Source organism: Cornus florida, unplaced genomic scaffold (assembly GCF_030987335.1).
Source record: "Cornus florida cultivar Cherokee Brave unplaced genomic scaffold, ASM3098733v1 CherokeeBrave_3.0.0_Hap2_Chr09, whole genome shotgun sequence".
Taxonomy (NCBI): Eukaryota; Viridiplantae; Streptophyta; class Magnoliopsida; order Cornales; family Cornaceae; genus Cornus; species Cornus florida.
Window position 1 is genome coordinate 33,177,338 of NW_026775579.1, and position 15,241 is coordinate 33,192,578.

The 15,241-nt window shown below is 34.8% G+C and overlaps 1 protein-coding gene across 1 annotated transcript; it reads right to left on the reverse strand.

Annotated features, from left to right (window-relative positions):
• Positions 1–1,826: 1,826 nt before the first annotated feature.
• LOC132273651 (PHD finger protein EHD3-like) lies at positions 1,827–12,170 on the reverse strand. The gene is made up of 7 exons (XM_059774636.1): positions 12,057–12,170; positions 11,499–11,876; positions 6,804–7,043; positions 6,372–6,701; positions 4,122–4,211; positions 3,930–3,974; positions 1,827–3,204 (listed from the first exon to the last, which is right to left on the reverse strand). The coding sequence occupies exons 2-7, from the start codon at positions 11,766–11,768 to the stop codon at positions 2,293–2,295; spliced, it is 1,887 nt and encodes a 628-aa protein (XP_059630619.1). The 5' UTR covers positions 11,769–11,876; positions 12,057–12,170; the 3' UTR covers positions 1,827–2,292.
• Between the last annotated feature and the right edge of the window lie 3,071 nt (positions 12,171–15,241).

A 15,241-nucleotide genomic window follows, 5' to 3' on the forward strand; every position in this document is an offset into this window, starting at 1 on the left:
CAGACAAGTACGGAAAGAATATGCATAAATATATATATATATATATATATATATAGAGAGAGAGAGAGAGAGAGAGAGAGAGACTTCATCAAAATACTAATTTTGTTTACCCTGTATCATCAAAATACTATTTATTAACAAGGACTCATTTATGTCATACAGACAATCAACAATCAACAATCAACATAAGTGGTATACAAAGACATCCTATAGTTTAAATTAAAGAGGATCCTAAGCCATACCTATTTAACACCCACAGAACACACTTTGAATCAAGTCAACCTTTACATCTTCAATAGACACAAAACACCGACACTGAACAGAAACAAAAGGCCAAAAGAACATGTGGTTAAGCAGTAATATGCAAGACACAGGAACTTAGCCAGACTTAGTTCCCCTACTACTACTTTTTCCCACCAAAAGGATTAACAAAGTTGAACACCTTCTTCACAGCTTTAGTCAAAACCTTTCCTCGAGGCGGAGGAATTTTCTCATTCCCCATATTTTCACCCAGAAAATGAAGAAATGCGAAGCAAGAAAACAGAAATGTAAGATATGCAAAGCAAGAAAACAGACAATGTTGCAGATCCAGGTGACTCTAACGGCTGTATATGTATATATATGTATAGAGAGAGAGAGAGAGAGATTGCCTGGAAAGAACTGTGGAGGGCACCAATATTCATAGCAACTTTGCGTTCATTTCCTACTTAATTCATTCGATGGAACCCGTTTTTTTTTTTTGTTTTTTTTTTTTTTTTTTATAATTTGGCTAATTTACTTGCATTTTATTTCTTACCAACCAGTCTCTCTCTCCAGATCTCATATCCTCCCACACCCACACACAGTCAAATTCAATCAAATTAATATTTACCCGTTTAATTTCTATAAAATTATTCAGAAGATGTCAAAATGTTTCAGGAAAACAGATGTAAATAAAATTATTAGAATCCAAGCTCATTCAATTAACAATAGGAATGCTATAACTTAGTAAGTTCATGGAAATCAATAGGAATTGCATATAAAACAGGTCCACACGGCCAGGAAGGACGAAGATCTATATCTATAGTAGAAATAAAAGAAATTATAAACTAGCTTCCTGGAGCATGCCACACAACTAGACTGAAGATGCAAAAAACAGAGGCTTACAAGTTAGAAGTCATTTCCGTGAAGCTGCTCCAGCTTACTCTCACGCGTACGAATCAAATCATGAGAGACCGTCCGATCTCTGCATAATTTTCATCATGTGATCGTCACCCCATGTGATTGCATGTCCTCCGAATGGTCCGGATATGCAAACATCAAAAGTTCCAAAGTTTATGTATCATTTTTAGTAGAACTCCAACTAACTTCAGCATCAAAGAATTCCCAGACATGCCAAAAATATTTGTCTCATCCTCAAGTAGTCAAGATATTCAGATCATGTCATCTAAACCTCCAGAATGTACAAGCAAACAAACATACAGACATGCTTTCTTGAATGGATTGATCATGTGATGTCCCAGAAGATTTTATCCAAGAAAATTCCTATAAATCAACTTAGGAAGCTATAGTTCTTAGACGCAACATATTAAATATTTGGAATTAGGAGTTAAATTGCTGAAGTATCATGAAAATTTCACGAAATTTCATCATAAAGACATGATTGATCTCCATGTTAACACTTGCAACACAATTTGGCTCAGCCACAGAAGCGGAATTATTAAGGCTCGAGGTGTTTCTGCCAAACAGCCAACAAAATAAACTGTGACAAGGAAAATGCAAAAAGGAAAATCACACAAAAACTCGATATAAAGATATCCGGAGACCAAATTATATGAAAAAAAAAAAAAAAAAAAAGTACCTATCATTTGAATTATCAAAAAGATTCCAAAGACAATGTTACTTCATTTTACAGCAAAATGCGGAATTTTAGTTTCTAATATCCCTTGAAAATATGTGCTACACAAAACAAAACCCAAAAGGTATTCAAAAACCGCCTGTATGAGGATCACTCAGCTTACTTTATGACTCTTGAATCTTTTTTCTTTTGCTGAACAAACTTCACATCCTAGTTTCACAAGCCACCATCAGCAACATAAATTATGCAGACCAGTGTATTGCACCCAATGTATCAGAAAAGTCAGAAGCTAGTCTAACATACAGCCTACCAAAATATCTGTACTACAAATAATGCCAGCAAAAACATATTTCTTTACTTGGAGATGCACGTACAGAATCAAAATCTTCTGTGATATAAATGATGGAAAATTGCAGAAACCACCCTTGCACATGTCTATTTTTCTTTTGAATACTTCATCTAATTCCTGTCAAATTCTCCTCATATTTCAGAGTCCTAGCTGCAGTTAGAAGCATGTCCACTCCACCAGATTTATCCACTGCTTCTTCACATCTCTCTTTATGTTCATTTTCATAATTCTCATTGGAGATTTTTCCTTCTTCCCCACTCTTTTTTAGTTTATTTTGTATTTTCTCATATGCTTTTCTTGCCTTGCGTATTCGTCGGATATCTGTCTGACATTTTCTGCAAAACCACTTTCCCCTGGGAACTGAAGTGCGTGGTGGTTGCAAGCAATAAATGTGGTATGCGTGATCACAGCTATCACATAAAACAATATCACCGTCATCTTTATCATTGAGGCAAGCCCTACAAAGACAAGAAGGGCAGTACCAACAGGAGCTGTACGTCTTTAACTGCTTATTAGTCAAGCACCTCACATGGTAGTACTTGTGAGGGCAGAAGGGGTGACCACACATCCTGAACTTTTCAACATTTTTTACATCACTCCAACACACTTTGCAACGACATGAATTTTCGTCTCCTTCTAATATTTGAAGCGCAGCTCCCTTTAGACCATTTGAACTCTGTTCCACTTCAAGTGTTCCTCCATTTGCCAGTTTCACATTATTTCCAATATCATCAATTGGAGATGTAGGGGCATTCAGCCTCTCACACACTACACAATTCTCGTGAGGTGATTCAATCCCATTTGCTGAACATTCTGCACAGTACCAATTTTTTACGGGAATTTTTTCAACAGCAGGCTCAATACAGGAGATATGGAACATTTCCTCACATGAATCACACACTAGACAATCTCTTCCATCTGCCTTCTCTCCACAATGCCGGCAAGTGCAAACTTTGTACACCCCACAAGCCTCTTTTAGCTCCAGTTCAGAGTGCAAGTCAGATACTCGGGTAAAAAACTATTTGCAGCGGAAAAATACAAATTGTTCAGGATGAAGTTAACAGATATCATTAAAGCACAAGCTAGCTTAAACACATTCACTAAAGTATGTTTAATTCAATAGAAACACAATACAGCCATCAAGGAAATAATTCAGGATTCTCCCACTGCCCAATGCTCCAAATTTAGTTAATATCCAAACCAAAATGCCCTAAATGGTACAGAATCAACATAAAACCCAGGATATAGACAAAGAAAAGAGGTCAAGACAAAGAAAAGAGGTCAAGTAGTAAGAGAACCAAAAATAAATAAATAAACCTAAGGTTTTAGCTGTTCCCGATCACAGCTGAATTTACAATAATGTTAGGATCTTGGTGGCAGCCAATATTGATAATGAAAATGGCTGGAGAAGTCTCAGGATTGGAGCAGAGAAAGAAACCCTTATTACAATTAAATCTTCAATCACACAAAGTTAAGGAACATCATATTTGCCATATGATATTGCTTCCAAGACAAGCTAGTCAAGCGCCGATAAACCTTCTCCTGGATCTATCTTCCCATAAGGTACCAGATACAGCCTAAGAATTCTAATAGCATGAACACTACATATGCACCTGATGTCTGAAGTTAACATAGTTTTGACATTTACATGAGCTAACCAAGTGTTTATCAAATCTCATTTTCTATTTTTTTTTTTTTAAATATCCAACCAATTAATTATAAAGAAATTGAAAACTCATTCACCTGATCTTTACCGTCTTCTGAAGATCTATGTTCCGAGTCTCCCAACTGCACAGACAAGAAGAAGGAAAAAAAAAAAAAAGAATTTGGTTGAGAGAAACGTACCATGAACAAATAATGTCAATATGCAGATATCAGTCATGCAACCAGAGCATAAATCATCCTTAGAGCAGCTGCAAGTTAATTTATCTTTACCAATTTAGAACAAGATGTCCTTGATTTTTCTGAAAGACTTTTCGCAAGAGCAACCATTTCAACGCCAACCTTTTGAATCTTTGACCATACCTGCAAAGATTATTCTGGTATAAGATATATACAGCATAAGAAGCAAAACTTGACCTCCATCTAAAAAATCATATGTGGATGACAGAAAATGAAATATCGCTAGTCTAGCATGCATAAAAGGACTTCCAAGAAAATGCAATCATAAACCAGACCTTGAATTACCTTTATGATGCAAACATGATAAATTCTATGCAACTACATTGTATATTAATTTTCAGAGGCTTAGATGCATATGCCTATGTAAATTACATTGCATTCCGACATATGAACAACAAAATGGACTGCTTGAAATAGGAAGAGAACCAGAATAATAGAAGCTGACGAATAAAAAACCCAACCCTCACCCAAAAAAGGGGGGAAAAAAAAAGAAAGAAAGAAAATTCAACACATTCACACAGAAAACATAATAAAATATATATGTAGATCCAAACAGATACCGATTAATCCTTGAGAAATTTTAATCCTTTTATGGCAGAAGATGAGTCCTTGAGTACAACAAGATAATGTGTTTCCATTTGAAGTTCTTTGTGCCAAAATAATTCTCTTGGACCACATGTTTGAGGATAAAATGAAAATCTGACATCATCAGAGTGATGGTTTATACATTATAAAATATTAATGGTGGCCACAATATATATAGACATATGGAATCTCGTGATTGTCTTCAAAATATTTGTAGAATATTTATATTTTTTAACATTTCATGATTAATAGATATAATTTTTGCACTTTCTACCAATATATTTTAGAAATTAAAATATCAACATGAATATAATAATTGTTTCACTTAAGCTTTTAGAATTTAACTCCAACAAAATAATAATAATAAAAATAATAAAATAAAATAAAATAAAAGACAACCAGCGTCAGAATCCCACAATTTCAATCTTACAAGTTACAATCAACATAAAAAATCCCAACCCACTAGCGTTTCATAGAAACCTCAACTCATCATCATCTGTCCATAGTATTGCATATAAGACCTGAGTTAGACTTGCCTATATAGTACTCAGGTACACATGACATAGATACCAGATCAAGATCTTCATTGCAGACATTGTGGTACCACCCGATTCCGAACACATTCTACTTTACCTCAGGAAACTTTCCACTTACGCCACAAGTGAATGCCAAACAAAGCTCCCTCTTTAGATAATGAGAAATCATCGTGTTTGGCAGGACAGCTGAGTGCCTACTATAGAAATGAACACCCTGAGGCCTGAGGTTTTGGGGAGAAAAGAAATTTTCCGCACAAGCAAGACAAAATTACACCGAAGAACAATGATAATGGAGACATTGAGACCAAATTATTAGCAGTAGTAGCCTAGTAGGTATACTGCACAGTTTGTTCTCCCTGCAAACCTGTGTAGGGAATCTGTCTCTTTATCTATTAATCATACTAAGTTGTCATAAATTTTAGGGGAAACATAAATGAAATGACCATGCATCATTTGACCAATTATATATGTTTGGCCATCAATAAGAAGAGCTTAGTAGGATAGTAAAAGATTAAAAAAAATAGTGTACCATGAGCAGCCCATGAACCGTACCAAATTTTTGGACTGCTTTTAAGACCCCGAAATGGTGGGCCTTTTATTCTATAAGTTGGGAAATTAATGAGTCAAACTCCTAGACATGTACCTATGACAGAAACTAGTACTCAATCCATGTATGTAGAATAATAAGATGCACAAGCACCATGAGCCCAAACACCCATAGAAATTATAAGAAAAGAACAGTGGTGGCATTTTCACTTAATACGACATGTAATGTAACATTTACAAGATCATAAATTCTCCTTTGAAATAGAGATTCTCTAATACCAACCTAAATAAAATGTAAAAAAGATACCAGTATAGCATTTATGGAACTTAAAAATGTGTTGCTAATTTTACGAAATGCTACAATTCGGCAAGATCATAGATACAACCAGAACTAGTCCAACAATTGTTTCTCTTTTTTTGGGGTTTTGGTGACAAGTGTGTTTGTGTGGGTGGGTGGGTGGGGGTGTGTGTGTGTGTGTGTGTGTGTGTGGGGGGGGGGGGGGGGGGGGGGGGGGGGGTTGTCGGGGGTGGGGGTGTGGGTTTGTTGTTAAGTTGTATACAAATAACACGAGATATGCAAATTACAAAAACTATAACATTAAGAACTAAAGAGTACCTGTTGAATATCTGAATGAAAAAGTGTAGGTTTACTTTCATAAGTTCCCTCCTCCATCCTTGAATTTATAAAACTTGTGTCAAAAAAGTTGTCAACCTTCATTCCTTGGAAATTTTTGAGGAGTAGGTTACATAACTGAGCAAACTTTTCTGATATTATAATGTCAAAGAAAGCACATTGACACAACTTAGTGACTGTACAATTTGATTCATCAAGTGATCCATTGGACACAACACCGACGTGCCCTTTAGCTGCACTCTGAGTTCCATTGAGCTCCCACCCCGTTTGAGAATATAATTTCTCCCTATCTTCATGAAAATTAACAGATTCCTAAAAATGAAACAAAAATTAGAATAAACAAACAAAAAGAGAGGTAGATCATAACCCAAATAATAACACCGACACCAATGCAGTTATGGGGACAGAACACACCTTAACTGTGGCTATGCAACCGCTTTCTGTATGAAACAAGAGTGCATCTTGAACGCATCCCCGTATACCGCCGTCACTTTCACCTAATGACTGGTAAATGTGTTCTAGTACAACCCTTCTCCAGTGCTTGGGGGGTGGGCAATCATCTAAACTATTATTAACATGCGCCTCCATCCTAGGAAGACAGACTTGATCACAAGAACTACTTTGTAAAACCCTGTCCAATGGTTCTTTTATCATCTGCAGAAATACCAAATACACCAGATACAACTTCAGGAACAGGAGGAGAGGGTTGAGGGGGAGCACACGCAGAACACTTGAGAGTTAAATGGAAGTAGAAAATACAAAAACATATTCCCTAATCACTGTTAACTTTAAGTACGATAACATACTGCAACATCACTTGGTTTTATATTTCTTTTTGTATTATGTTATTATAGGTCGTCTTCTTTTTTCCCTGAATATTATTATTATAGGTCTTTAGTAAACAAGACACTTGAAATTAAATTTCCTCAGCACAAATTTTCACATATCACTGAAAATGGATTGCAGCAGTATTTAATGACAACCAACTACACCTCTCTCTATTACCCGTCAGAACCACATTTTGTCAAACACGAGTCTACATTCTCTATGAAGCAAACAGATAATTGTTTTCCTCGCCGCAACTCCAAATTTTGTCAAGGCATATAAAAAAATTCCATAAAAGAAACTTTTGAAAAAGAAAAAAAAAAAAAAAAAAAAAAAAAATCATCATAAATGAACTTTTTTTCAAGAATAGGAACGCCTATAGAAACCAAAAACCAATATTAGCAAGTGTGCAACTGTACACAAAACATTCAAATTTCCATATCATTCGACTATCAAAAGGGTATCTGGTACTACTAAAAAGATTACATGGTAGATATGAAGAAAGTAAAGAAGCCAACACAAAAACAATAGGGTTATTTGAACTTATGATAGCTATATCTGTCCACATACATTTATTTGAACTTATGATAACTAAATCTGACCACCTTGTATGTACCTGTCTAAATAATATTCATACTGGGAAAACATTGATTTCAATGTCATCTTACCAAAATGATATACTCGATGCGTTTCTAATAACATTAAAACACTCAACATGGTCCACATATATGTATACAACAACTACACTTTCCATGAACCTTGTTTTCAGCGAGTTTTAACCCTAGGCTCTGATAAAGAGTTATTAGTTTTAAACTCAATTACTGAAATTTAAGATTTAAATCACACCTAAATATTGAGTTCTAATCAGGAACAACATTTAAACAGTAGTAAATTAAAGCAGTATGGAGCATGAAGAAAGGACACCAAGGGTTTGTCTGGTTTAGTTTTCTGAAAACAGTTCTCAAGAACTCATAAAACAGAAAACTGTAATCAGAGAACTATAAGAGATAATTCTCTGGGGGAAAAAAGTAATTTTTTTTTATTTTTTTAAACGGAGTTCTCATAAAACAATTTTTACAAAACTAACGATCAAACAAGTTTTTGTATGGTTTTCTAATTTCCAAAGAACTGAAAATCAGAAAACTGAATCAAACCGACCCCAAGATTTTAATGTTAAAAAAAAAAAAAAAAAAAGACAAAAAAAAAAAAACAAAAAAAAAGACAAAAAAAAAGACAAAAAAAAGACAAAAACCTAAAGGGAAAACCATGGGACCAAACTCAGTCAGATAATCCACTGTTAGAACGAGATATTATATTAGGTTAAAGTTCACATACCCCAGAACACCTAGTTACCTCTTGACACAGACCTGATCCATCAAACTCTTTACTCAAGTCTCTAAGCAAACAATCCACTCCGTCATCAGACTTTGCTCCTCACAAATCTGCTTCCTCAATAGCAATTTTGATCTATAGACTAGTTGTCCACTCCAATCTCAGTTTGATTGAATGATTGCTGGTGTTGAACTTCTTCAAATCAACTCCAAAGCAATTATGATGTCACCACCCATGTTAACCACACTCGGGTACAGGTGTCGGACAGGGTGTGTGTCTAGGGGTCGGACTCATCTATCTATCAAATTATAGGACACACTAATATAGCACTCACCAATCTACTGCAATTGATGAATTCTAATACATACATACATATATATATATATATATATGAATGCACTCAATTTTGCAGCAAATCTCTCTAACTTACCTATCTCTCAGTATATTCTATATCCCTCAGGGTCTGTACTATTGATAAGTGTATTTATAGACAAAACAGAGTTCTAGAGAGAATAGGGTTTTAGTGTTTCAATCTGAAAGGAAACTATTTTCTTGAATAGCTCGAACGATTGAGAGAAATGTAGATCGATCAGCATGACTCTAGTAACCATCGATCGATCTAAGTGCTTAGGAATCCAACACTAAAAATAACTTAAGAAAAGAGTTTTCAAAAGACTTTTGATGCATAACAATTAAGGTTTTTCAAATCAAATAATGAAATCTCAAAACTCTAATGCAATAACGTTAATTTGGTGAGTGCATATGTTAATTAACCTTTGTACCCTTGGTGTAGAAGATTACGCTTTTTCCCTGGCTTGAAGCTCATTGTTCTAGTTCAGTAGAACTTGAAGCTCATAAGTATTTCCATTTTGTCTGAAGCGATATTGGGCAAGATGATGTGTGCTTCAAGAATAGCTTCAGCTACTGATGACATACAGCAAAACCATACGTGCGGTCAAAGAGAGGTTTAAGGTGCAACTGGTCAAGGCATCGCCTACTGCTACTTGCATGGTGAACAGTCAGTGAGTATGAGGGCAAGATCTTTTTCCCTCTTTCAGGTACAAAAATATAACCCAATTCCCAAGCACGAGGCAGCATTCGGTTAAGGACTTAAGGTTCGCAATTGTGACATGGGAAGCAAACCATGTTCGTATTCTTCCCAACAGTGTAATCCCAGGATCACAACATGCCCTTAAGATCGGGATTGCAAGTGCTCTACTAGGTCACATGGCGTATGTGAGTGATCATATGGAAAAATCACAGAAGATTGATGTTGCCTCAGAGTGCTGGTCCTATTGCGGTATAATTGCAATCCGACTTAAAGAAGCATGAGTACCAGCTAACCAGAACGGATCATAAACCGTTGTAGCATTGTCGGCATGCTTCCTAAATGCCGTGCCCATTATGTGACCATGATGATCTAGCAACGGGGTACCAAATGGGAATTTGGATTTATGGCATGCAAAACTAGCTTAGAGGCTAGGTGAGGTGAGGTGAGTGAATGAGTGAATGCCACACGCCAAAGAAAGGAGAAGGGACAGTTGGCACTAACCACGCCTAGCTGCTATTCTTTAAGTTATCCTGTGCAAAACAGTTATAAATCTGGTATCACATCAGCACCAAGGACAAGTTGGTTGGTAGAGGAATAGTGCCACTGTAATATCCTACCTCTCTCCTTTATTTACATTCATTCTAATCGTCTCCAATCATCCCAATATTCCCTCACCACTGTAGTCATGAACCACTTCATCCAACTCATATCAACATTTTATAAAATCCAGACTTAAGAGTTGGAACAAAGCATGTTGATGCTAGATTCTAACACATGGCTTGTTAGCCATTAATTTGAAGGAGAAAAAAATGGTTCACACGGGTCAAAATATCTCCATTTCAGCCTCTTAATTGCTTTCTGTTTTTTTCTGCAGAGAATCGGAAGCTTTAACTTCTCGTAGGCACCAATCTGTTTGGGGTTTTCTCAGTCGGGTGTGTCTGAGCCTCCTTTCATCCTTAGGATGACGTTCCTTTTGTTTTATGGGATTGTATTTTGCTAAGTTGTATACTTGTATGATAGGCCCATTATAGATTGTCCTTTTTAGGCAGGGTGTTTTCCCCTAGGGCATCTGTTTCCCTATTCTTTGTGCTTGTTAACGTTTTATATACTAGGTGACATCTCATGTGGAGTTGTTTATGCTTCACAGACTAGATGCCTATCCTCTCAAGTTGTGCAAGGTTGCTTAATGTGTTGTCAATGAGAAAATTTTGAGCATCATTATGGTAATAAAATTATGATAGTTACCAACAAAAATCAACAGCAGCATTTAAAAATAAATAAACATTTCAGAAAAACATATAAATGATTATGGGTTGTGAAAATATCCTGCAAATTGATAGAATAAAACAAATCCATTCAAACAAACAAGTGAATGTGAAACTAGTGTTTTAGCATAGTAATCCAAAGAACATTTCAAGTACACCTCCATATACTTAACATTTAAGCCAAGAAAAATATAAACTCATTTATAAGGATCCCCATATTCAGAAGTGTAGAGATTTTTGCTCAATAGAGATTTTAGATGAATCTCAAAATTTGAACATTTTCTAATTGCATTTAGCGGTAAAGGTACAAAATTTTAGGTATTTCTTTTTCCAAGGACAATTTATCCCTTCTTCTTTTTCATAAGCAACAAAGACCTAGTTTGAACATATGTCCTACATACGAATTATTCCCATATACGAATTTTTGATATGTTTTAGTTCATTCACCAGCACTTCTATCCAACTCCAACCAAATCCTCATATTCCATCTTTGGATGTGTTAAGGTTCACAAACAGTGACAATGTCATAATCAAAAAATTGGAAGTGAGACGAGAAACAAAAGAAAGTACAAATAAATGCATAAATATAATCAAACACAGGCACATACTCTTAATGTTTTGATAAAGAGAGCAAACCTTATTTTGATGTTGAGTAGGAGATTCCACATACAACTTCCCATGCTCAGGCAATGTGGTCTCTGAATTACTCTCCTTTGTATGTTTCTTTTTCCGCCTCTTGTAAGTCTGAAGCCCCTCACTCCAACATCCCACAGAATTCCCTTCACCACTACCGCCGCCATTTTCAGTTCCAACCGACAACCCATTCACTGCATCACTACTTGACCCCATATCCACCATACTAGACAACATAGTATTACCGTTACTTTCTCTCTCTTCACCAGCCATCTTTCTCTCCTCACCCAAAATAAAAACCCTAAATTTTTAAAGCCTATCAGGGCAAAACTAGATCTTCACCGCAAAATCCACCTTATACCATCGAAAATTCCAATCTTTCTGTAGATATACAAACAAGCATTGCACAATATCAACAATACAACCAGAACCAAAACACAAAACACAAATTACTGAAAGAATCAACTGCAGTTGAAGTACAAACACTATTTACTGATGCATATACATATATAGATATATACTAACTTATATATAGAGAGAGAAAAAAGAAGGGACGCTTACTTGAGTTGTGTACATGAGAAAGACTCTTGAGCCCTAGAAAGCATGGTTTTAAATTTTGAAAACTTGAAGGTCGATGTGTAGAAATGTACGGAGTAGTAGTGTAGTACACATCTACTCTAGTTGGGTGGGAACTGGAACTCGAACCGGGAACTGACGGTTGCGCGACCCGTCTATTGTCAAGGGTTGGGAACTGACAGGTGGCAGTTTCCAAGGGAAAACCTGACAACATCAGACTCATAGTTAAAAAATAAAAAATAAAAAATAAAAAAATAAAAATAAAAAAAAGAAGAAGAAGAAAAAAGAAGAATAAAAAGGGAAAGAACCTCTAAAGTTTGTCAAAAAGATAAACACATAAAACATAGTTTATTTTGGGGTAAAGACACCCTTGTATGAAATTTTAATCAAATAAGACCTTAAATATTTTTAAAGATATAATTACCCTTTAATATTAAAATCAGAATTATTATAAAATATCATACATCGTAAAAAAAACGCAATTGCTCTCACACCACCACCATTATTTCTTTGTTGCAGTCCAATCCATACCCTAACCTTTCCCAAATTAATCATAAAATTTATCTGTCCAAACCAGTGGAGACCCAAACATATGGTGGTTATAATTCTCTGTCCTTGTTCTTGCTTTATATTCTTGTCAAAATTGATTTCTCCATCTTCCAATCTAGCGATGCCCACCATCTCTGCATATAGATCAAGGCCATCTTTTGGATTCCCTTGAATGCAATGCCCTAAAATCATTGCATTCCAACAAATCAAATTCCTCACTAACATCCTATGAAAAATTATTCGAGCAACGTCTACACTTCCATATTTACTGTACATATTTATCAAAGTCGTGTCTATAATCAAACTTGAACTAAAAATTGTCCTGATAAAAGACCCATGAGCTGATCTTCCTTCCTTCAGTCTGGCTGACCTACCACAAGCAGTTAGCAAATCACAATAGTAGTGTCGCTGCCTCTCAATCCCGTTTTCACCATTTCCCTAAAACAACTTATGTGCTGCATCCATATTACCAAACTTAACAAACAACTTATGTGTTGCATCCATATTACCAAACTTAGCAAATCCATCAATAATTGAATTCCACGACACAAAGTCCCTATCAAGCATTTCTTCAAAAACCTACTAAGCAACATCAATAATCCCACAACAAGCATACAGATAAATTAAAGAGTTATGTACAGGCAAAACGCCATCAACGCCATTCTTAACCGCCTGGCCATGACATTTTCGTCCCGATTTCGAGCAACCCATCTTCGCACAAGAATTAATAAGCTGTGGGAAAGTAAAACTATTGGGAAAAAACCCAGTTCTCATGTATCTGTACATACAGTTCTCATGTATCTGTACATATATATGTATGTGGATATATATATGTGTGTGTGTGTGTGTTAGTGCGGCAAGAGGAGGAAAAGAGAATGGAGAGAGGAGAGAAGGAAAGATATGGGTATGGGTCTGCCATTTACACATATTGATTAGAGGTTAGAAGGGTCATTTCAACATTTAAATTGGTCAATATAAAAGTTAAAGGGCAAAAATGTCAATTTATTACTATTGGGGTGTCTTTGGTAGCTCTATCAAACTTGAGGGGGTATTTTTGTCTCAAAATAAGTTAAGTTTCATCGGTGTGCCTTTTTGGCAAACCTCAAGGGGTGTTGTACTCTATCCAAATAAAATAAAATAAAATAAGTAATACTATGTAGGCCGATTATGGCAACTACTTGGACTATGTTTAGTAAAGCTGGTTAATATAATTTGAGGGCTGAGGCGAAATAAATAAAGTTGTTTGAATTTTTCGATCTCTGATTTTATCATTAGTTAATTTTTTTTTTTTTTTTTTTTTTTTCCTAGTCGATACTCACCCACACATACCTCCACAGATGCTCGAACCCCTGATTTCTATTTGAAAAGTAGGGACTTGGTTCCGTTAAGCCTGACCTGTTGGTTATTATTAGTTAATTGAATATTACTTTGAATTAAATAACTTGTGACAAAACCAAAACATTCTATCCAAATCTTTTGAATACATGGTTCAATTTCGAACATAGTATGCAGTTGAAAAATGCTTAGAGTTTTCATCTTTAGGATAATTGAATTATTAAATCTAATTTGACTATATTTTACTAATGTATCTCTTATTTTTGGATCAATATATTTTCATTGTCCAGGTCATAGATATTTTTGGGAATATAATATGATTTTTTTTTATTTCACCTCTTTCCTTTTCTTTTTTTACTGTTTTTCATAAAGATTTTTCTTATCACACATTTAGTCTCTACTATCTTTTTCTTTCTTTAATGTATAATTACTCTTCTAGAAGACTTGGTTATTCATTTAATTGATTTTTCACCTAAATTTTTTTGTTGTGCTTTGATAATTATTTTTAACAAATTTATCAAATAACTTTTTTTTAATAAAGATATTCAACAATATAAAAATAAAAATAAAAATTATTACAACTCACAAACAAAATATATGATTTTTATGATAACAAAAAAGGTAAGTGCAAAAAAAACCTTCTAATAATTAGGTTTTGTGCACAATGTCTCCCTCCTTTTCAAACATGAGCACTGTTAGTCCTTATATTTAAAGAAAGGTGCATGGCAGTCCTTATTTTTAAAGAAAGGTGCAAACCCTCTCTGATCACTTTTTGACAAAAAGTAAAATAAAAATCCGATTTTACCCTTTTTTTTCTTCTCATTTTGCCCCTCTCACATAATGTGTATAATCCCCCCTCCCAACCCATTTTCCTCTCTCTCTCTCTCTCTCCCTCCCCGTAACCAACCATCAAAAAAAAGAAAAAAAAAATAGTGTTATTCCTTTTTGGTGTCATTATATATATATATATATATATATATATATATATGTATGTATATTTGCCTTAGAATAATTTTTTTACCCTAAGTAAAAAAATGTCTTCAATGTCCCACTTAATTATGATTTACTTGTGGTAATTCTATTCTTTTATTAATTATCAAAAAATGCCTCTTAAAATAGTTCATGTTGTAACAAAAAAAAAAAAATTACCATTCTGGGTTCGATTCTCACAAGATATAAAAATAATTATAGTTAAATGATATGTATAATTTATTAGTGATTGCACATACAATATTCGTGATTTACAAACCATCCAAAAGTTTAAAATAATTAATATATGAGTTGAT

Coding starts and splice junctions, on each gene's coding strand:
- LOC132273651 (XM_059774636.1), bottom strand. CDS start 11,768: ATGGCTGGTGAAGAGAGAGAAAGTAACGGTAATACTATGTTGTCTAGT. Junction 4,212..6,371: donor TTCATTCAGATATTCAACAG/GTACTCTTTAGT, acceptor TAATCTTTGCAG/GTATGGTCAAAGATTCAAAA. Junction 3,975..4,121: donor GGACATCTTGTTCTAAATTG/GTAAAGATAAAT, acceptor TTGTCTGTGCAG/TTGGGAGACTCGGAACATAG.